General features: G+C 33.7%; 2 protein-coding genes across 5 annotated transcripts; one reads left to right on the top strand and one right to left on the bottom strand.

Moving 5' to 3' along the window:
• Positions 1-384: 384 nt before the first annotated feature.
• LOC111030490 lies at positions 385-3,332 on the bottom strand. The gene is made up of 3 exons (XM_022310009.1): positions 2,805-3,332; positions 847-918; positions 385-745 (listed from the first exon to the last, which is right to left on the bottom strand). Exons 1-3 carry the CDS (start codon positions 2,865-2,867, stop codon positions 497-499), a joined length of 384 nt encoding a protein of 127 aa, XP_022165701.1. The 5' UTR covers positions 2,868-3,332; the 3' UTR covers positions 385-496.
• A 158-nt stretch (positions 3,333-3,490) lies between these two features.
• On the top strand, positions 3,491-19,153 carry LOC111030489. Of its 4 annotated transcripts, none has more exons than XM_022310008.1 (6): positions 3,491-3,585; positions 4,449-4,589; positions 6,271-6,411; positions 11,671-11,789; positions 12,778-12,998; positions 16,916-19,153. In XM_022310008.1, exons 2-6 carry the CDS (start codon positions 4,489-4,491, stop codon positions 17,198-17,200), a joined length of 867 nt encoding a protein of 288 aa, XP_022165700.1. In that variant the 5' UTR covers positions 3,491-3,585; positions 4,449-4,488; the 3' UTR covers positions 17,201-19,153. The 4 variants fall into 4 exon arrangements, with proteins under 4 accessions (XP_022165700.1, XP_022165697.1, XP_022165698.1 ...); XM_022310005.1 differs by having other exon boundaries at positions 3,507-3,914; XM_022310006.1 differs by having other exon boundaries at positions 3,507-4,132.
• The last annotated feature ends 3,173 nt before the right edge of the window (positions 19,154-22,326 follow it).

Here is a 22,326-nt window from a genome sequence, read left to right as displayed (position 1 = left end):
TTTTATACAGTCATGTAACCATTATATTATACTCCACTATTCCAGTAGTTTTTAAAATGTCTAAGACACTCAATGTGATAGTTGATCATGTAAGTAAATGTTTAATTATCAAGGTAACTAAATAGTTTATAGTATTAAGTTAAATCTATGTTCATTTACTTATTAGAAGCTTAAAATCGTATTCAACAAATTTAAAAATGGTTGATTAAATAATAATTTTCCAAACTTTAGAATACACCTTATATTTACTTAATTGTAATATAATTTTGATATGTTTGACATGTAGATGCCACCTTATTTGTTGTTAATGACAAATAACGGTAACATAAATGATATCTCAGGATATGTAGGTGAAATTTGGAAAATCATAGAAAAACGTCTGGATTTCAGGTAATTTAGTATATATTTTCACTCTTCAATTTTAATTTTTATGTAATGATTGATATTTATAATTTGAAAAAATTGTACATTATGTTTAATGTGATCAAATTCAGTGTTATCCATTGTTGGTCGAATATAAGTTTTTAGTTTCCATTTCGGCATTATTTCTGGTTTCAATTTCCTCGACTGCTTTTTGTTCAGTGCCAGTAACAATAACTTTTGGTAATATTTCTTCAGCTTTTAGACTGGTTTCCAGTGGGTTGTCTCTAGTTTGTTCTGCGTGGAGACCTCTGGTATTAAGCGTGGCTGCTTCTCTGATGACGATCACTTCAGGTGTGGCTAAATTGCTTAATGGCCAATTGACCTTAAATCATACTCAATTTATGATTAATACTAGACTATGTACATTAAATTTTAAAATGTACATAAAAACTGCTAAGACAGTTAAGAATACACGTTCCTTACTTCTGGTTGTGCAGGCACGGCGTCTGATTGTGGTGGATTTTGAGAGTTCGGAGGAATTGGAGGAAACAAACTCTAAATTAGAACGTAAACAATTAATGGCTTACCGCCGAATTACAGTATAATACAAATACATGTTTGATGTGTAATTGTGTTAATAGGTACCCTACTAATATGTCATTAACCAAGTTGCCACGTTTACTATCGTTTTGTTCTTTTATTGAGTATTTCGGTGTATACCTACTCAGATATGCATAAAAACCATGTTTTCAAATATCAACGGGATAACTGTTCGAAAAGTAGTGCACAGAACAAAATATTTTTTTGTTCAAATGAGATGATGTGAAACAAGATATATTTTTGACAGTACACTTTTTGATCGTTAAATTTCAGTAAATATATACAGGCTACAACCCATAGAAGTAAGGCGAGTTATAAATAAATGACAATATTGATCATATAAAAGTACCTATCTGTTAGGTTAGGTCATTGTGTTACCTCGTATATATAAAAGTGTGTTTAACCTACCAATTAGCAAATTAATAGTAATGAAATAATAGTGTTACATGAATGTCTACGTATTATATTATAGAATATTAGCAGCAAATCAACAATTAACAACTTTTTTGTTCCTCGAAAACAAAATATATTTAACCAGTTATCAATTGATCAATATATACATTTTAATTTTGAATTAATGAATTGTTATTATTTATTATATTTATAACAATAAGACATAAACTAAATGGCAAGCAAAAATTAATGTATTGACGGTAAATTTAAGGAGCGCAATTAGTTTACTGACCCTAAAATGCAAATTCTGTTTTAGGCTCAACTGATCCATGAATTTTAATCTAGGAAAATATCTTATAAGATAATTTTTTTTTCTAAATAGGTATTACATAAACAGATAAACTATAGAGTACCTACACCTATTTCAGGTTTCTCCTGTTGAATAATATTTGACTTATTTTTCGCTTTATCTGGGTTACAAAACAAGTCAATACCTATTAATATTATTTTATGAATTTATTATGATTACATGATTATCATTTAGCATCACATTATTGTTTTTAAACAAGTTATAGGCTAATATCACAGTATTTTTATGAACTCTAATGCACTTAATATTATTTCACAATTATGAGTACCAACCTACTAGTTGTATTTTGTTTCAAAGCCATAAAATGAGTTTAAGACTTGTGCAAAAACAAACAATTTATTAGGTTATGGTTTCAATCTTGATGAATAAATTATTTTGCCCTCCCCCCTAATTTCTTACTCAGTTACGCCACTGAGTATGAGCCGTATACATACGGACAATAAAAGTGGCTGTACGACTTTACGTCTTTACAACGGTATAAATGTATATTTGATTTTGAAATGGATATAATATAATATAGCCTATATTATATAGGTATATATATATGGACAATGGAAATGGGACGTTTCGGTTAAACTAACATACTAGGTATTTAAGAATGTCGATAGGTTGATGATGATAATTACTCCTCTAAATTGATTTTATAATTTTTTAAAACGATCCGAATAATAATAGGTAATGTTGCAATGTACAGTATAGGCACTCGACCAAATATTACTTATTAGTAGGTCATAACTCATAACAATTAAAATCTTAGAGATCATCTCAATCCAAGCATAATATATTCGGAAATATGATCTTAAAACAGCTGCGAGTGTCTAAAACCACGATTTTAATAAGTGCACTGCGGTTATAAATGTGGGATAAAATCAGGTAGATGAGCGTAGGGACCTATTACATCGGACAAGCAGAGGTATACCTATTAATTGGAGTTCATTACGCGTGTAGGTATATTGTGTAAATTATAAATCAGATAATATTATGATGTATAGTAATGAGGACGACTGACTGCGAATACACGATTGCATAACATATTATAATAGTACATCTAAAGGCATTAACAACGACAACAACTTACGCCCAGCACTAGCTGTCCGACAAATGACAAGCACAAAAGGACGAAAATCCAATGTCCACTCATGTTGGAGGCGTCGCTGCGATTTCCGACCCGCCGGATATAACAGCGTACAATATGCTACAACAATAATAATTGCTGTTGTTGTTACGACTGACAATCGTGCGGCGCTCTGGCGAAACGGAATAGCTGCGAAGGTGGTACACCGGCTATCATCTATACGCGGCGGCGGCGGCGGCGGCGGATACGTCTTCTACTCTACTTGGCTTCGTCGGCGGTCACGTCGTCGTCTTCGCACTCGGCTCAGTCGGCGGTCGGAGCACGAACAACGACGGTTAATTGGAAATTTATATCGTGACGCCCGCAGTTCTGGCGGCCTGTAGAGACACTGCCGCAATAATACGGTCCTGTGTTCGGCGAGTACAACACAATAAACGTGTCATTGAAAAATATGTAAAACCCAAAACATCGTGAAAAAAATAAAATAAATAAAAAAAAAAACAACGAAACGCCAGAACAGCGCTATTGTATGCCGCGTTTCTGGTGCCGGCGCAACGTATATATTTATACATAAACGTGATAATTATACATACACATAGGCAGTAAGTAGGTATGCCTCCTCTCCGCTAGCGCACTGTACAGTGTACATAGGTACGTCGGGCAATTATACACGCGTGTGTTTGCGAATTTTAAATTGTGAAACGAGGTGTTTACCATTTTTTTTTAAATTTTTTTTTTTTCCCCCGACGAGACCGATAAATCGATGTCAAGCAAATAACGACAGGTAACATTGTGCTTGTGTGTGTGTGTGTGTGTATGTACAGCTCGTTGTATGTAAGTATTGTGTTGTATATAGGTATACATGGGATACTGTAGTTCGTCTCCGTTCGTCATACGACCGCGGGTGTTATGCGATGATGACATTATTATTATTATTATTATTATTATTATGACAACTGGTTCGTATTCACACTGCACATATTTGTGTATACATCTCGACGTGTAATTAATGCGAATATTGTAATGCGTATCGCTCGAGTAGGTGTGTGTTATATATATATATGTGTGTGTGTGTAAATATATGCACAAAAACAGCAATAATGATATAGTTGGGTAAGTATTAACGGCAAAACGGTCGATAATTTTTTTTTTTTTTCAAAGAGACGTTGCAACTATGATAAATTAATATAATGGGCCGTATACGCATTCGTATACATGTAGTATATACGTGTGTATTATTACGCGATTTAAGGACTTATTCGCGTATTTGGAGTGTTTATTAATAACGTGTATAACGGTAGTGCGTACCTGATGCTCGACGAAGGGTGCAGGTGAGAGGTGGAGGTGCTTAAATTTTTTATTACAACGCACTGAGAGCTCCCTCTCACGCCTACACGTTATCAACTTCTCGAATATTTTACAGTGATATCCATTTTAATAATTTTATACTTGTATTTAATTTTAACACTAATTATCCTATTCAACAATTGTATACAATATCAACAACAAAACACGGCCCAACTTTCAGGGAAGAGCCTCCCCAGGCGGTCTACTGCTCACTTCCCCCGTTCCAAAAAAAAATTTGACACTAATATAATATGCATATTATATACTTTCTAATATATGATTATGTATGTTTGAGAGCAGGAGCGTTTACGTGCACGGAGACTTCAAGGTGGGCAAATCAATGTTGAAAGATAACACCGGTGACATCCTCTTGGTGCCGATCGTGGTCACTACTACAGACGTACAGGATTTCGACTTTTCAATTCCGATTTTTAAAACGTGGTACGTTACTAAATTAAATAAAGTGCGCGGCGTGTACTGTATAGGTCGTATGCCTGGTGTCTATTTTGCATGGTAATTATATTCATAGCTGCAGCTCTCGTCAATTCGAAAAATTTTGTAAATTGAGAAATGTTCTCGTTTTAAAATATGTAATGCATATAAGTACGTGCGATTTCTGCAACGTTTTTACATCGCCGCACATTGTAAAACAACGCCATCACAAGCAAATGTATATATACATTATATGCTCGTGTTTGATATTTCTATTTACGCTTTTCTCCTGAGCAAGTGCATTTAATTTTATTGCAACGGATAACGCATTACCTACATAATATAACTGCTATAACTTATACAACATGAATCATTTATATTACCGTAAAATCTCGAAAGCACATCATAGTATACAATATCACGAACGCCGTTCGAACGCGAATGAGTCTCGTACACCAATCACGTAGTTGTGTACTGCAACTTTCAAGCCAATGTGATAAAAATCGGTGGGAATTGCATAAGGACTTAACAATAATATATTTATATCATAGGTTCAATACCTTTTTCGTTACTTTATTGCGGGAATTTGTACTATTTATACACATTTACCAATTATACACAAATACACAATACACATAATTATTGTTATAGCATTATTATAATGTTATCTGTTTTGATATTTTTAATGATATATCTGATTGCATGTGTATATGTGTACTATTAATTACAATAATGAAGAAAAAATAGAATATGTGTATTATGAAGTTTCAAGGCTGCGGCAATATTGAAAAATTTTTAAGTACAATTTAATTTTAATTGTAACGTTATAGTACCTAATTATTGCAGTATGGAATTTGAGAAACCCAAGAGTATGTACGGTATATACATGTCGTCAGTGCCGGATTACCCATTAGTCGAAGTATGTATACCCGTATGGATGAAAACACACAAGCTATAGGTGAAAAACGGAAAACCATTTTTTATTTTTTTAAATTATAAGTATCCATTTCATTTACGGATTAGTGAACAAAAATCGATTTGAAAATCATATACTGTATATAATTGTAAGCCGTAAAAATGTTTAATGGATTTAGTCGAATTATAAGTAGGTACTTGATGATATTTATTGTATATCATATTATTATAATTTATTAGGCGAGGACGAACATTGCCGTCGTGCGCTGCAAGCCTTCATGAACCGCTGTAAATATTTGAAGTTTAAAATGCTTAAACTAAGCATTACAGTTTACTTCAAGTTATTATTTTTTTATAGTTGTTGAGAATCATTTGTTGAAACTAGTAGAAACAAATAATAAATATAAATTCATTTTTCCTGTAATCGATTATTAGAACTTCAATGATATAATTTAATAAGCATTGTTTTGTTTATTAAGATTAGTTGGTATTATTAAAACTACTAATTTTAATTATTGAGTACTTAGTAAAATTAAAGACGTAATTGAGTAATAATGTTCCAAGGGGTCACAAAATGTAGACTGCCAGGAGCCCACAATAGTGTTTAATCCGGCACTGCAAGTCGCATACGCATATATAAAGAATTATAACATAATAATATTACGACAATTATAGGAACCCACGGCTTACCGTATGTCTTTGCAACGCACGGATTCCACTTGAAATGCATCGTGTACAACTTACCTGGCTCTAACGTCTCTGCTTGGTCTTGCAGGTACGAACTTTACGCAAAGTATACCGTCAACCGGGCAACTTCGCTGTCGTACTTGGTGACATGGAGTCCGGAAGTGTGGGCTGCGTTCTTGTTGACGATGTTCGTGATCGTCGTGTGCTTGTGGTTGGTCGTGAAAATCAGGTCTGCTGCAGCGTCAAGGTCGATTAATATAATAATAATATTAACAGACGATGGAAAAGGGACATTTTTCGTACGACATTCAGTCACATTTTTGTGTTTATCTATTAGTTCTATTAAATTGTACTCCGGTAAAAATAGGTGAGCTGCGGCGGCAAAGTGTGCACCCGTACTGCAGCCGCGAGAGCGAGTATTAATTATAGAGAGAGAAAAGGTCGGTACCTGCTATAGTACTTATGTATAATACGTAATAATATATTGCAGGTACGAGTCATAAATATTCATAAGTTTGACCGTCGAAGCAAATCGATTATTGGTCGTTTTTATTCCTTTCACCGGCGGCGAAAAAATATACCTATCCTATATAGATAATATTATCTTTATGCCGATATGCGCATAAAAACAACATTCCGTTTTAGAATGTGAGTCGATAGCTATACGAGTGTATTGATTTTGCAATGATGTGTGTGTTTTTTTAAAAATATTGTTGCGTCTCTCATCATCCTCTTTTAGGCAGTAAAATGCTTACATTTCCTACTTTAGCATATTTTCTTGTGGGGAAGCAAAATATCTAGTTTGTACTTTGGCGGGAGGAGGAGGGAAGGGGAGGGGGGTCAAAAGTTAAAAATTTAATTGACGAAATCTATTTTTGTTTTTTTTTTTTTTTTGGTAGAATATAATTTAAAAACGAATATCCGTCTATACTTTAAAAAAACGATACCATAAACCTATCATTGAATTCAAATTGAACACATCAATTACAGCGAAAAACCCACTCGACACCTCTATGTTGTACACTAAGTTTAGTGATACATTTAAATTAATATTTATTCAGTTGTATCGAAACTTTGAGTTTGTGAAATTCCAACGATATAATATATTGCATAATGTAGTTTATTAAAATAAAATAAATTAAAACAGATCGAACTCATTAAAATGATACGGGAAAAAATATCATATCGTGTGAAAAGGTACNGGTTTTTCAACGCCCGATCCTCGGAACAAGCTCCACCCACTTGCACGCGTTATCATACCTAATGTTCCGTCTATTTCTTTAAGTCTATGAATATAACTGCTATAACTTATACAACATGAATCATTTATATTACCGTAAAATCTCGAAAGCACATCATAGTATACAATATCACGAACGCCGTTCGAACGCGAATGAGTCTCGTACACCAATCACGTAGTTGTGTACTGCAACTTTCAAGCCAATGTGATAAAAATCGGTGGGAATTGCATAAGGACTTAACAATAATATATTTATATCATAGGTTCAATACCTTTTTCGTTACTTTATTGCGGGAATTTGTACTATTTATACACATTTACCAATTATACACAAATACACAATACACATAATTATTGTTATAGCATTATTATAATGTTATCTGTTTTGATATTTTTAATGATATATCTGATTGCATGTGTATATGTGTACTATTAATTACAATAATGTTATGAAGAAAAAATAGAATATGTGTATTATGAAGTTTCAAGGCTGCGGCAATATTGAAAAATTTTTAAGTACAATTTAATTTTAATTGTAACGTTATAGTACCTAATTATTGCAGTATGGAATTTGAGAAACCCAAGAGTATGTACGGTATATACATGTCGTCAGTGCCGGATTACCCATTAGTCGAAGTATGTATACCCGTATGGATGAAAACACACAAGCTATAGGTGAAAAACGGAAAACCATTTTTTATTTTTTTAAATTATAAGTATCCATTTCATTTACGGATTAGTGAACAAAAATCGATTTGAAAATCATATACTGTATATAATTGTAAGCCGTAAAAATGTTTAATGGATTTAGTCGAATTATAAGTAGGTACTTGATGATATTTATTGTATATCATATTATTATAATTTATTAGGCGAGGACGAACATTGCCGTCGTGCGCTGCAAGCCTTCATGAACCGCTGTAAATATTTGAAGTTTAAAATGCTTAAACTAAGCATTACAGTTTACTTCAAGTTATTATTTTTTTATAGTTGTTGAGAATCATTTGTTGAAACTAGTAGAAACAAATAATAAATATAAATTCATTTTTCCTGTAATCGATTATTAGAACTTCAATGATATAATTTAATAAGCATTGTTTTGTTTATTAAGATTAGTTGGTATTATTAAAACTACTAATTTTAATTATTGAGTACTTAGTAAAATTAAAGACGTAATTGAGTAATAATGTTCCAAGGGGTCACAAAATGTAGACTGCCAGGAGCCCACAATAGTGTTTAATCCGGCACTGCAAGTCGCATACGCATATATAAAGAATTATAACATAATAATATTACGACAATTATAGGAACCCACGGCTTACCGTATGTCTTTGCAACGCACGGATTCCACTTGAAATGCATCGTGTACAACTTACCTGGCTCTAACGTCTCTGCTTGGTCTTGCAGGTACGAACTTTACGCAAAGTATACCGTCAACCGGGCAACTTCGCTGTCGTACTTGGTGACATGGAGTCCGGAAGTGTGGGCTGCGTTCTTTTTGACGATGTTCGTGATCGTCGTGTGCTTGTGGTTGGTCGTGAAAATCAGGTCTGCTGCAGCGTCAAGGTCGATTAATATAATAATAATATTAACAGACGATGGAAAAGGGACATTTTTCGTACGACATTCAGTCACATTTTTGTGTTTATCTATTAGTTCTATTAAATTGTACTCCGGTAAAAATAGGTGAGCTGCGGCGGCAAAGTGTGCACCCGTACTGCAGCCGCGAGAGCGAGTATTAATTATAGAGAGAGAAAAGGTCGGTACCTGCTATAGTACTTATGTATAATACGTAATAATATATTGCAGGTACGAGTCATAAATATTCATAAGTTTGACCGTCGAAGCAAATCGATTATTGGTCGTTTTTATTCCTTTCACCGGCGGCGAAAAAATATACCTATCCTATATAGATAATATTATCTTTATGCCGATATGCGCATAAAAACAACATTCCGTTTTAGAATGTGAGTCGATAGCTATACGAGTGTATTGATTTTGCAATGATGTGTGTGTTTTTTTAAAAATATTGTTGCGTCTCTCATCATCCTCTTTTAGGCAGTAAAATGCTTACATTTCCTACTTTAGCATATTTTCTTGTGGGGAAGCAAAATATCTAGTTTGTACTTTGGCGGGAGGAGGAGGGAAGGGGAGGGGGGTCAAAAGTTAAAAATTTAATTGACGAAATCTATTTTTGTTTTTTTTTTTTTTTTGGTAGAATATAATTTAAAAACGAATATCCGTCTATACTTTAAAAAAACGATACCATAAACCTATCATTGAATTCAAATTGAACACATCAATTACAGCGAAAAACCCACTCGACACCTCTATGTTGTACACTAAGTTTAGTGATACATTTAAATTAATATTTATTCAGTTGTATCGAAACTTTGAGTTTGTGAAATTCCAACGATATAATATATTGCATAATGTAGTTTATTAAAATAAAATAAATTAAAACAGATCGAACTCATTAAAATGATACGGGAAAAAATATCATATCGTGTGAAAAGGTACAATTTATATTAATAATTAGTTCTATTTTTTTTTCTACATCAAACGGCTTTAAAAGTTATTTCTTTTAACTAAAATAAATGAATAAAGCTATCATTAATAATTCCGTCGCTATCCGTTGTTCATTTTAGTACCTAGTGCCGTAAAGACCTCAATGAATCTGGGGCCAAATAAATATTTACTTATATTATCAAAACTTTAAATAACTTAAGTAAATACACGGTTTGTATATGCAATATGCTATTTGGTTTATGTAGGTATAGATATCTACATCAAAGTTTTAAATACATTACTACTTAATACATGATAAATGTATGGATATTATTTCAATGTATTTATACGAAAGAGGTTTTTAAAAAAATGGAGTTTTTTATAATAAACTTTTCACGTGCATGGTTCTATTAAACGTAGTATAGAATTTCTCGTTTTCGTAAAATATTTGTGCTTTAGGTACATCATACACGTGTAAACTTAATAAATATTACCTGTATTAATTTCGTCTCATTTCGACGTTTTAAAATTTTGAATGTAGTAAAATAAAGAAAAAATCTCCCATTAATGTTATATTTTTAGAACGGGCATTTCTTACAAAATCGAACTTCATATTCTTGTGAGGGAATACTATATATCAAACAAATTAGGTAGGCTGATTCCTCGACCGAGTGGTCTCTGGTCAAGCTAATATATTGATCTGTAATAATATGTTCTCCAGAAATTTGTGCCGCATCACGCCACATAAAAATTTTAAATGATTGGGTGTGATTTTACATTATCCTACACCTAAATCGAACGATTCGGCCATTCGGTTTAAACGGTGCGCCTGCCGAAACGAATATTATATAATATATATATTTTGTAAAATATACAGTAAGACGAATCTATTCAAGCCGGTACAATAATATGCAAATGTAACCTTTGCAAATGTTCGTATAATGCCCGTACAAAAGGGTTTCCGTACATTATCAGAGAGGGGTAAAATCAATAGCGTAGTATATATGTGTGCGTGTGCATGTGAGCGAGTGTGTGTGACAGACCGTTTTTCACCCCTCCAGAATGGTCGTGAGCTTTGTACCAGGATCTTAGGATCCTGCCGCACGCTTAGAGGTCGGGCGTGTAAAGTCCACACCAACCCGGTTGACGTTTCGAACTTTTCCGCAAAAAAAAAAAACCGTAATTTTTATTCCTTCCTTTATATTTGCCCGCTCTAGAAGATCGTCCATCAAAATATTATCAATTCGACGTATTATTATTATTTCCCTGTAGCTCGTGCGTACATTAGAGATGGACGAGCAGAGACTATATGAGCATATAGTAGGTATATATATTTTAACGACGTTGATTTTTGACAAATTTAAAAATGACACGACATTATAATATAGACAATATAGGTATGATAACGCGAGAATTGTTTCAACAATTTTTTTGTGTGTGCTCTCTTTTTTAAATTTTTTTATGACTCAGAGATGAATGGGACGGGACATAGAAATATATGCTTAAAATTATCATATAATATGGAATAAAATTTTGGAAACAAGTTAAGTAGAGTGGTTTTTTTAAGGATATATATATGGTGGAGAAGGGGTGATATGAAACAGCCGATGTTGATCCATGACAAAGTGAAATCTTCTCGATTTGAACCGTAGCTTGTACATAGTGTCAAATGATCGGAAACATACTATATACACCCGTTATAGTATTCGCACGAATAATATTATAGTTATTGTGTTTCAGACATATAATGTCGCCAGCGGACAACGTGCCCGTGGTACAGTTACAACAGCCATCGGTCGCCGAATCTCCTAGCCTGATATCCTATTTCTTCGTCGTATGGGGATCGATTTGCAGTCAAGGTATATCAGTCATATATGTTACATATGTGTAAAGGAAAACGCGTACGTAGATCGAAGAGGCGGTGGGCCGCAAATGGCGATTTTGGAGTCCGTGATAAATCGCATAGTTTGCCTCCGAAACAATGAACGCACAGGCGTGATTAACGCAGTGACACAATTCAAAAATGTAAATTGTCATCGAGTGCCTCTAGTGCTTACAGTAAACGAACTAGGTTTTTCTGCGAGGTAGTGTCATTGTAACACTCTTGATAAATTAAAATCAAAACTTAGCGTAACGTCCATTTGCTGATTTGCGAACTGCTACAGGTCGCGGCTTGATAATATCTATAAATATATTATAAAAATTACTAAAACATATTATAATATGTTGTCAATATACAATATAATTATATTAATTCACCCACAGAAAAATAATGTTTAAAAAAAATATTGCGTACCTCGTGCATATTATATTGTACGATGTATACTATACTATAGATATAAGTCAAAATAACAAAATATGATTATTGACTACAGTTTATAATTTATATTATAAATAAATGGGAAACAGTTTCATTTGCAAGTAAGAAGAATTGTTCAACAGTGCTAATTTTATAGTCATACTTATACATAAACTTACTACTCACACCACGTATTATTAAACATATTTTGTACGTTATTTTGTTTTCGCTGCATTTAATAATGATAATCTTTAAGATGGATATCAACTACTTTTACATAAATAATATTTACAATAATAGTATATAGTATAGTATTTAACATTTAACAGTATTAACGTTTGCTACAAAAAATTAAAAATAACACAAATATTATAAATTGTTTTATTTTTAAGCATGACTTGAATAAAGCTATATTGTCATAATTAAAAAAAATCAATATCAACTTTATTACCATTCTACCATTAACACGTTTATTATTAATATTAATATGCACAATGATAGTGGTTAGTGGTAACACAATACATCTTTATCATTATTAATATCCGTAGGACTTCACACCGTCAACACCAACGCCTGTTCCGTACGCGTCGTATCTTGGGTCACGTTACTGTTCGGCCTGTGCATTAGCACGTCGTACTCAGCAGTGCTGTTCTCCCGGTTGACCGTTGACAAGTCCGACCTGGCCATACCGTCGTTGGACTCGCTGTCCAAGATGCGGACGCACGTGCTGTGCGTGAGGCGCAACAGCTTTGGGTACCTGCTGTTCAAAGTGAGTATAAATGTATTATTATGTTATTTATAATAATAATTAAGAGGACTCCGCCACTTACGCTTTTCAAGGGGTTTCAGATTTCGTTAACTTGCATTACATTTTTAAAAAAATAAAAATTTAAATGAATTTGAATAATTCAATTTACTAGTTTAAAGTTACTCACAAACGATTTCACGCGGGGAAGAACCAATAATTATATTTATTTATTTTGACATCACTGCGAAAAAAGTTATCCATCTTTGAAAATAATAAAAAAAACATTTAAAAACAATAGTAATATTTTTCGGGAAGTAATTCATAAAAAATTAAAACAGTAGGTACACACAATCAAAGTTTTCTTATTTTTCTTTCGAAAATTTGGTTTTGTTTTCTGGTACTGTATAATTATGGCCATCTCTGTTTTTTTCCCACGCTGAATCCTTTTTGTAGCTTATTTCGTAATCGCATAATAATTAACCATGGCAATGATTTTCTTTTTTTAAAACTCGTTAACCTGGGTAGGTTCTGTTGGTCTTATTGAGTGACCTAATTTGAATCTCACCTGCAGAGGGTGCAGTATTTTGGAATTGTGGCTACTAGAAACAATATAACGAATCAGCTAAATTCTTTAAGAAGTTATTTGTAAACTTATTTAATGCATTTTTATTAGTTTTGTGTAAATATAAAAAAAAACAATTTAATTTTAATTGTATATTTGTGATCATCAGGAAAATATAAGAATACGTTCGAACACTCTAAAATATAAAAAATGTACAAAAACTATCAATTCTTAATACTATTACATACGACGACATATTATGTTGTAATATGTATACCAAATACCAATACCTATTTATAAATGTACCCTATTCCTTTTGTCATGGAATCGCTTGAGAACGCCTTTACCTATTTCATTCATCATTTTTTTAAAATTAAAAAGGACATCTCGGAGCAAGTTTTTAAACATACATTTAGCCCAATGAAGTTGCGGTTATGAGAGGAAAGTGTGGTGGTGATGGAATGATAGATAGTGATGCCATTTGTCCAGCCTTCAGCAAAAACATTAACTAAATAATATTGTATATTTTTTTTGTAATCTAAATGAGGAATGGTATTCCCAACTTTAATTTTTCGACCGTCGTCCACTAAAATCTAGAGGATATTAGATAATATATTATATATAATTATTATGTACAACTAGGTATAACTTTGATACTTTAGAATTAAATTATACATTTAACAGCAGGTAAATTTCCAACCCTACCTGATAATATACTACTCGCATAATCACAAGGTAGTCTCACAGGCAGCGTGCAGCGCCGGGCTATAAATTAAAATATAATATGATTTACACTTAAAATGACATTTATTCAATCACATTTTTTTTCCTGGAAAGGCCGGAGGGGACGGCTAGTAGTGATATATAATATGACTAATATGAGCTATGATCATCACTTACTATAACGCAATAGTATAACCATATAGTATTAAATTGTATTGCCTACGTTTTTAAATTTGAAAACTACACACATTTTACATGATGATGTACACCAATGTTTTCGAAATGCTATCGAATAACAGACCTTTATTTATAATTATTAAAAAAAAAATTTAAAGTATTTCACTATTAAGGCTATATTGAAAAGGGTCGTGGTTTCGTCGTTTTTTTCGTGCATTCAGACCAATAAGCTGCAGAAGAAAAAAATATACTTCCAGAAGTCCAATTATATAATTTTGTAAGAATATTTTAATTCCTTATTATTTTTTCTAGGCTATGTGGAAAATGGATTTTCAATTTTATTTTAGTAACACTAAAGTAAAGGTGAATTTTGAAAAAAAGAAAATTAATTTGGTTTATACTAATTAAACAATACCAAAAAATCGAAAATTAATTTTCTATACAACCTAGAAAAGAGAATAAGAAATTCGAATATGTTTTCAAAATTAAAATCGGGCTTTTGGTACTGGGTGAATTTTTCTTCCACTTTTTACGGGACTTTAGAGTATTAGAGTTGACTATTGAAACTTTTTTGATCACAAAACTTAGTGACGTGCGACTGCGCATATATGTACGTTACTGATTTCCAAAAATCTTAGCCGTATTTTATCTTTAATTACATAAATCGTTCGGAGAACTCACTCACATTAATGATCAGTCACTATACACACATTCACATCACATCACTCATGATGGATATAGGATATTGTTTAAATCCAACCCCTTACAAATACGCATACACAATGAAGAGAGGAATCGAGCGATAAAAAGCGAATGTGAATAATTAATCTCTGTCTACGTCCAGGACGATTAAAAATTAAGTCTCCCAGTGCTAGACCAATGACCAGTGACAACTGCACAAAAACGGATGAGATAAATATTGTGTAAAAAATATTTAAAAAATGTTTGACAAACACACTGAAGTGAATAATGTTTCAAATATAAATAATAAAATACTATATATTATCACCTTAACGGCCAAACTTCTTTCATTTACACTTTTGCAGTATATCAAATTTCTGATTCGTGTAAATATATATATAATATATATACCTATATTAGCTTCCCCTATAGTGAAACTCTGTCCAGAACTTTATTATCATCAGATAGTATTAGATTAATTTTTGTACAATATTATGTTAGTTTGAAATTAACCTGTATAATATAAAACAGAAATATTTTTTCACTTTTCAATTCAGAATATAAGAAAAACCGACATCATATCCATGTGGGATGTGATTCCTCTTAAATTTCCTTCATAATCCGAGATAAAAGCCGTGTTCAGTGTGATATAAATATATAAAAGTTATAATTGAGATACATTGCGGGGATGTTACTGCCTTGCCATTACGACACGAATTTTGAGTATTATAAAATCTAAAAGTATTTTGAATTAGCCATTATATGTATGTTAGGTTAGGTTAAATATGTATGTATGATTCGTTGGTAATAATTTAACATGACATGACTGCATTGCGTATACATAGTAGGTACCTATGTGCATGCAACTTTTACAGTCGATATTTCTGAGAACTGTATCCGTGCTCTATTTAATAATTCAGTTATTTCAGCTCTGTAGTTTCATTAAAGGTCGATTTACGTATACATATTTCAATTTTCGTGTATGTTTTTAAAATGTTTTTGAAGTACCTGCCCATACGTAGGCGAAACTAGATGGTGGCTATGGCGGAGGGCTTACCTCCCAAATGTTTGTTGCACAATAAGTCAAGATAAATGTTTTCTTCGATAATGCATACAATTAACTAAGAACGAGTAAGCTAAAAAACTGTTTCTCGAACTTGGTGAATGCTTAGAGCCTTAGACTAATTGTTGTACTATTTAAGCGGTGTCCTGAATCCTGTTCTGACGATACCCACTTCCTTGCTTCTTGCATGCCTATTGCTATAGTTGAACAATACTCGACACATTGTATACATATTATAAATATTGATATAAATTTATATTTATTACGAGCCATTTGCTCGTACTTACCAAATGAGTAGAAAAGGGCGTAAGGAAGATGTCCACACAGATAAGAAAAAAATAACATGAAATCCCCCCCCCCCCAAAAAAAAAAAAATGTGGTTACAGTTTACTAACGATAGTATAATATATAGTTATACCTATTCACCAAAATGTAGTTGCAACCACCATTAAGTGTGATTGAACTAGAAAAAAATATACCAAAATATATATAATACAGTATATTGTATAATTTTTGTGATTTTCAATTTTGAACGATTTTTCGCATAGTTCAGATTTTTATGTGCACGTTTGTATACCTGCATATTTGATCAATTTTATTTTTTATAACTTCATAGCACCACTTATTATTACATTCCTACCTGTACCGGCTGTACCTATATTGGATGTCACACTGTTAAACGTCGGTTATGTACCGATTATTGTTAAATATTAACATGACTATTATCCGCAGGCGAACGAGACGGATGCGTTTATAATGGAACGGTGGCTGGGAGTGGTGAACGAGCCACCGTGCCCCCAGTTGGAGTACGGTGACATCGAGGTGATGGCCAAGTCGGTGTGCACCGATCAAACCATATTGGTGTTGGAGACGCCAATGGTGATGGCCAGGGCCACGAGCCACCAGAATGGCTGCCGAGTGATGTCGGTGGCCGGTCGTCACGCGGTCGCCTACGCATCGGTGCTGACTTCCAAGGGGTCGCCGTACACCCCCCTAATTAACGAGATGCAAGTATAATTATACGATGTCGTAGTATACACGCTGGCGACGAATACCCATGTCCTAAGGGCCGTTCTTGAGATTTTCCAAATCACAGCTTATATGAGCTATGATGAGCATGATGGGATGAAAAAAGTTTTGTGGTTTTGTGAAAGTATTACGTACCCTTTGGTTTTGTACTTTTGTCCCATCATATGACGGCCAGTCATCATAATATTTTGACCACAGCAGTTATTTATTTACTAATTATATACTTTATTTCTAAGAATTTCCTTCAATATTTCTTTATGAAATATAAAATTTTTAATGTTATGGAATAAATATAATACGATTTCTGAAACCGATTTTCCAATATTCTTTGAACTTTAGGCTCCAAATCTGAGTAAAAATCGCGAGGCCTCCCCCTCCCTATAAGGATGACTCTGACTATATTATACCTTATTGGTTTAAGCCATGGTTATGATTTTTGCCGTTCTTATTGTCTTGTCTTTGCAGCACTTCCGTAGAAACAGATGGACATTTGCTGCCCGCCTGCCCCGTATATACCTGTAGCCATCAACTGCAGTTACCAATACTTTATATGTCAAAGTAATAGTTTATCGACTGTTCCCCAGGGGAAAATATAATTGGTGTAGTTTAGTGAGTTTGCATAATATAGATAGGTACTTAACCTAATACCAGTAATACCTATAATAATACATTGGTTAGTGATGGTAACATGCATATTGTATTTCTAAATACTCGTAGGTACAATGGAATTTGATAACAAAAGAAAATCAAAACAAAACTAAGCTTTAGTTGACTTGTAGAATAGTATAGTGGACGCATCAGTCAAAGTTAGTAATTCACACAATAATATTGTAGTGTACCTAACCCTCCTCAATCATCTATAACTCGTATAAGGGCGCGGCGCGAATAGAATTAATTATTGATGCTCACCTGTCATCTACCACTCCACCACGACTTGGGTTGTCAAAAAATCCATTTCCACAAAATACATATTTTATATGAATCATATAATATATTGCAATACAATAATAATTCACCCTAAGCCCCTAATTATAATGTATCTATATATATCTATATAGATATAGATGGCGTTGGTTGAATAGAGTTTATCATCAATATCATATTGACGGACAATCGCAACTACCTGTTATAATAATTAACAACACTTTCAACACTATTCGATGACTTGATACCGGTGGAAATATTAGAATGATTTTCGTCTGGGATCATGACACAATTCTTGACGTACACACACTACAACGAAACACTATAATATAAGTGTGTTACAACAAGTCCTTATTCATTTACCTAGAAACCTAGTTATTAATTAAAATTATTTAAACCGCAAAAGGACCCTTGTCCAGTTGTCCGTTGGAAGTCAGAACAGTACATTATTGTATGATACCCGTATGGACATTTGTTATAAACTACAGTCGACTTCTGAAATACGAACAAATAAATGATAATAATTACAATAACAGGTAATCATAATTCAACAATTTAATGATTGCGATGGAAGCGTATAATTACGTTTTAACCCAATAACGGTTTCATTTATCGTAACAATTTTAATTTCGTCAACTGACCAAGAATATGAACTTTTCTCGTCCATTACATTACACGCTGCCAGTTTTAAATAACAATGCGATATCGGACGATGATTATCGCGAGCATTAAAATATAAAATTATAGGTCAACACCATTATAGGAAATCAAAACATGGTTTTAACAAACGTTACGTGAAATATTTAAGAGCTCATGTTGGGGCGTGTGATAAATTAATCCCACGGTTATGTTGCACACTGTAAAAACGAAACAGAAGAAGAAGAAAACAAACAAAAATATGAATATTTCACAAGGTACGCCGTATTATATATGGACGACCCAACTCGGTTTGTTCGGAAAATAAAAACTACCCTGTGCGAGCGTTATATAGAAAACAATATATCATATATTATTTTATACTTCATATATATATAATATGATGTACATTGTACCTACCTACTATATAATGGTATTATACCATATAGGTATGCACACGCGCGGTCAACCTATACTCGACCCACGGGGACATGTCGAGAGGTGCCGGAAAACGGCTACGACACGTCACGGTCGTTTAAAATCCGAGTAAAAAATATCGTATATCATTTTTTCGCACTCGACACTGTACACCTCTCCGGGTAGGTAATAATAATATCGGGTTGGCGACGGAAATTCGCGAATTTTTCACCGATCGAGCACACGTGAAAACAAAAAAAAACTTCCGATCGAAAACAATACTATCGGTATAATAATATCATGTGGGTATGCCTACCAATAATATGGTTCTCCGGGCGGGTTTCAGCCTTTCGTTCGCCGCCGCATCACCAATTCGGTCGAGTGGACGGAAACTGGCGCGATCCGTCGCCCGATTGTCGGTTCCGGCCCGCGAGCCTCACTCGTCCGCCAGATAGAGTTGCGCGGAGTGATTAATAATATTTCAACGCTATCAGAACGTAAGTAGGTATGCCAAACGTCTGCAGTCGCCAGCAACACTATTCGGCCGACCAATCGATAAAACGTTCCAATAACAAATAATAATAATCGCGAGGTAGCGACAATTTAATGAGAGGCGTAAGTGGAAATAGTATAATGCAAATCCTCTTAATTGCGAAGAGGTTTAGTAGAATTCAATTTCTGAGTTATTGGCTTATCGCATGTAAACTGTTTATCACAGATAATAATATAAGAACAAACCGCCTATAACATGTAGCTATTAAGGCCCGATTCTATGAATTTGGTGAGCAAATTGAACAATTACTATTCAAGCTTAACAATGTCGTCCAAATTTCGATAACCTTAGCACTGACAGCCAATAAGTTTAGTGGAAAAAATTCCAAAATTGGACTACTCTCAGATTTGACGGAAAATGAGAAAAATACTTAATTCTGTCTTGCTTCATAAAGTGACCACAAGTATATTATTGTGTTTTCGTATCGAATTCAGTCGATTCCGTTCCAATTTCTATACGATATTATTATAATATTATTACAATAAGTAATAACGGGTGTCACGCCATTATTATATATTATTACGATAGGTAGTAATAATATGCGCAAGTCTAAGGCAGCTGCTACAGTGACGCCGAACCATATATTATATTATATTATAGTTTCGAAAACTCTGCAGCTTACGTATTATAAAGCCCGACATACCCTACCACCCTGCTGCTGTACCAGATCCGTTCGTTTTGAAATTTCAATAGTAAATCGGCCAAAGTCTTATAGTTCTTCTCCAAAACGCACTGCGGAAATGAGTGAAAAATAAAAAAATAGGTAAAATTCCACATATAGTGTTATTTTAAGCATGTATATGTCAATTTAATAATAATTTAGACTGCGATTTTACTTTTTAGATTTTATTCTAATTCAAAGTAGTAGTTAGAATAGTTATTGGTAACCAAAATAAATGTCATAAATTATATATTAGGAGTCTACAGTCCACTCACCAGTTATAAACCTAATAATGTGTGGTATACCGTTAAAACATAATATTATCACGATGTCAAGATAAAAGCTATCTAGCGGAATCTTGTATCCAACAATAAAATAATAATGGACAAGAAATGCGTAAATATTTGTTTAGGAATAAACTTCGATCATTGTTTTATTTATAATAATTGTGGTGAGCTAATCCGCTATCGATTAAATAAATATAACAATTGTTTGTAATCAGCAATCACCGTATAATATGGAATTTAATATTTATGGTAAGCAGCAGTGGAGCAGTACATACAGTGCAGTATCGGGGTAGGCGCAAGCTGTATATAGTTACTTCTCTAGTTTTTCTTAAGCTCATGTAATATAATATTGTATACATTAAATATTGTATGTACTATCTAAATTTACGACCACACTTGAGTATATGGCCTTATAATATTATATAATTATTTACAATTTTTAATTATCAGTTGGTACTCATGTAGTAAGATATCTGCAGGTGATTATCAAAACACCAACAAGAATGCCCTATATCTTATGTAAAAATATTTATCATTCAGATAATTTTAGTCATGTAAAGGTACTACAAGAAATATCCAAAAACGACCTCCTTAAAGTACACACTGTAACTTGTACTAACAATGTGCATAACAAGAACTCGCATGGCAAAAATAACGATTTCGAGTGAAGAGAAGAATATTATTATTTTTACATTATTATAAGATTTTTACCATTGTCACCTACCTATACGCGAAAAAGACGCGTGCCCAAAATTTTATTTTGGCGATGCATCACCGAGTGCATATCATTAAATAACAATATGAATTCGTGTCGGTATATATTATTTATTATAATATTATTATGTAGTATACCATATTATGGTTGTAACCGTTGTCGACTCTATGCGCAGAATGGTGTCGCTGCTCACCAACGGAGTGGTGGACTACTTGCAGAAGAAATGGTTGTCACGAGAATTCCGCGACTGGACGTTCACGGAAGCTGACAGCATCGGAGTGACCATCGGACACGTACGCGGGCTGCTCGTCGTCCTCGGCTTGTCCGTCGTCGTCGCCGCTGCCGTCATGCTCGTCGAGCTGGTCACCGCTGGAGCGAACCGATCCGTCGTCTCCGTTCCGTTTCGTAACGTTGACCGCGACCACGGCCACAGAAGCGCTCGCGTAACTGCTTACGGTGGTGCCCATTGGCGCAGATCGCGGGGGCGCTAATGGTGCATTTCGTTTATAATACCATAGCACCCCGAACTCTATGTAGGCACGATTTCAGTTGATAAACGTACCCCAATTCGTGCACGGGGCGTCGCTTCACTGCACACGACAACCATAATACGGATTGTATATTCTCCGGGAGTTGTTATGGCGGGGAGGGGGTGTCGTTGCCTCCCGCCGAGTATAGAGTCACGAAACCACTGAATGCCTCATTCTTGACAGTAATTTGTTTTTAAATAGTTTCAATCCAAGTCGGAAAATATTTATAAAATGTCTATAATATACGTGGGTACATCACATAGGCATGTCCAGAACTATTTCAGAGATCTGGACAAAAGCACTTTCAAAAAAAAATAATTTAAAAGTTACATTTGATTTAATTTAAACTCGAAGTTCTGACCACTGCAATGAGGTCAGATCCTTAGACATA

The sequence above is a fragment of the Myzus persicae genome, unplaced genomic scaffold, assembly GCF_001856785.1.
Source record: "Myzus persicae strain clone G006 unplaced genomic scaffold, MPER_G0061.0, whole genome shotgun sequence".
Taxonomy (NCBI): domain Eukaryota; kingdom Metazoa; phylum Arthropoda; class Insecta; order Hemiptera; family Aphididae; genus Myzus; species Myzus persicae.
The sequence above is the reverse complement of the archived record's forward strand: the minus strand, read 5'-3'. Positions and strand labels throughout refer to the sequence as shown.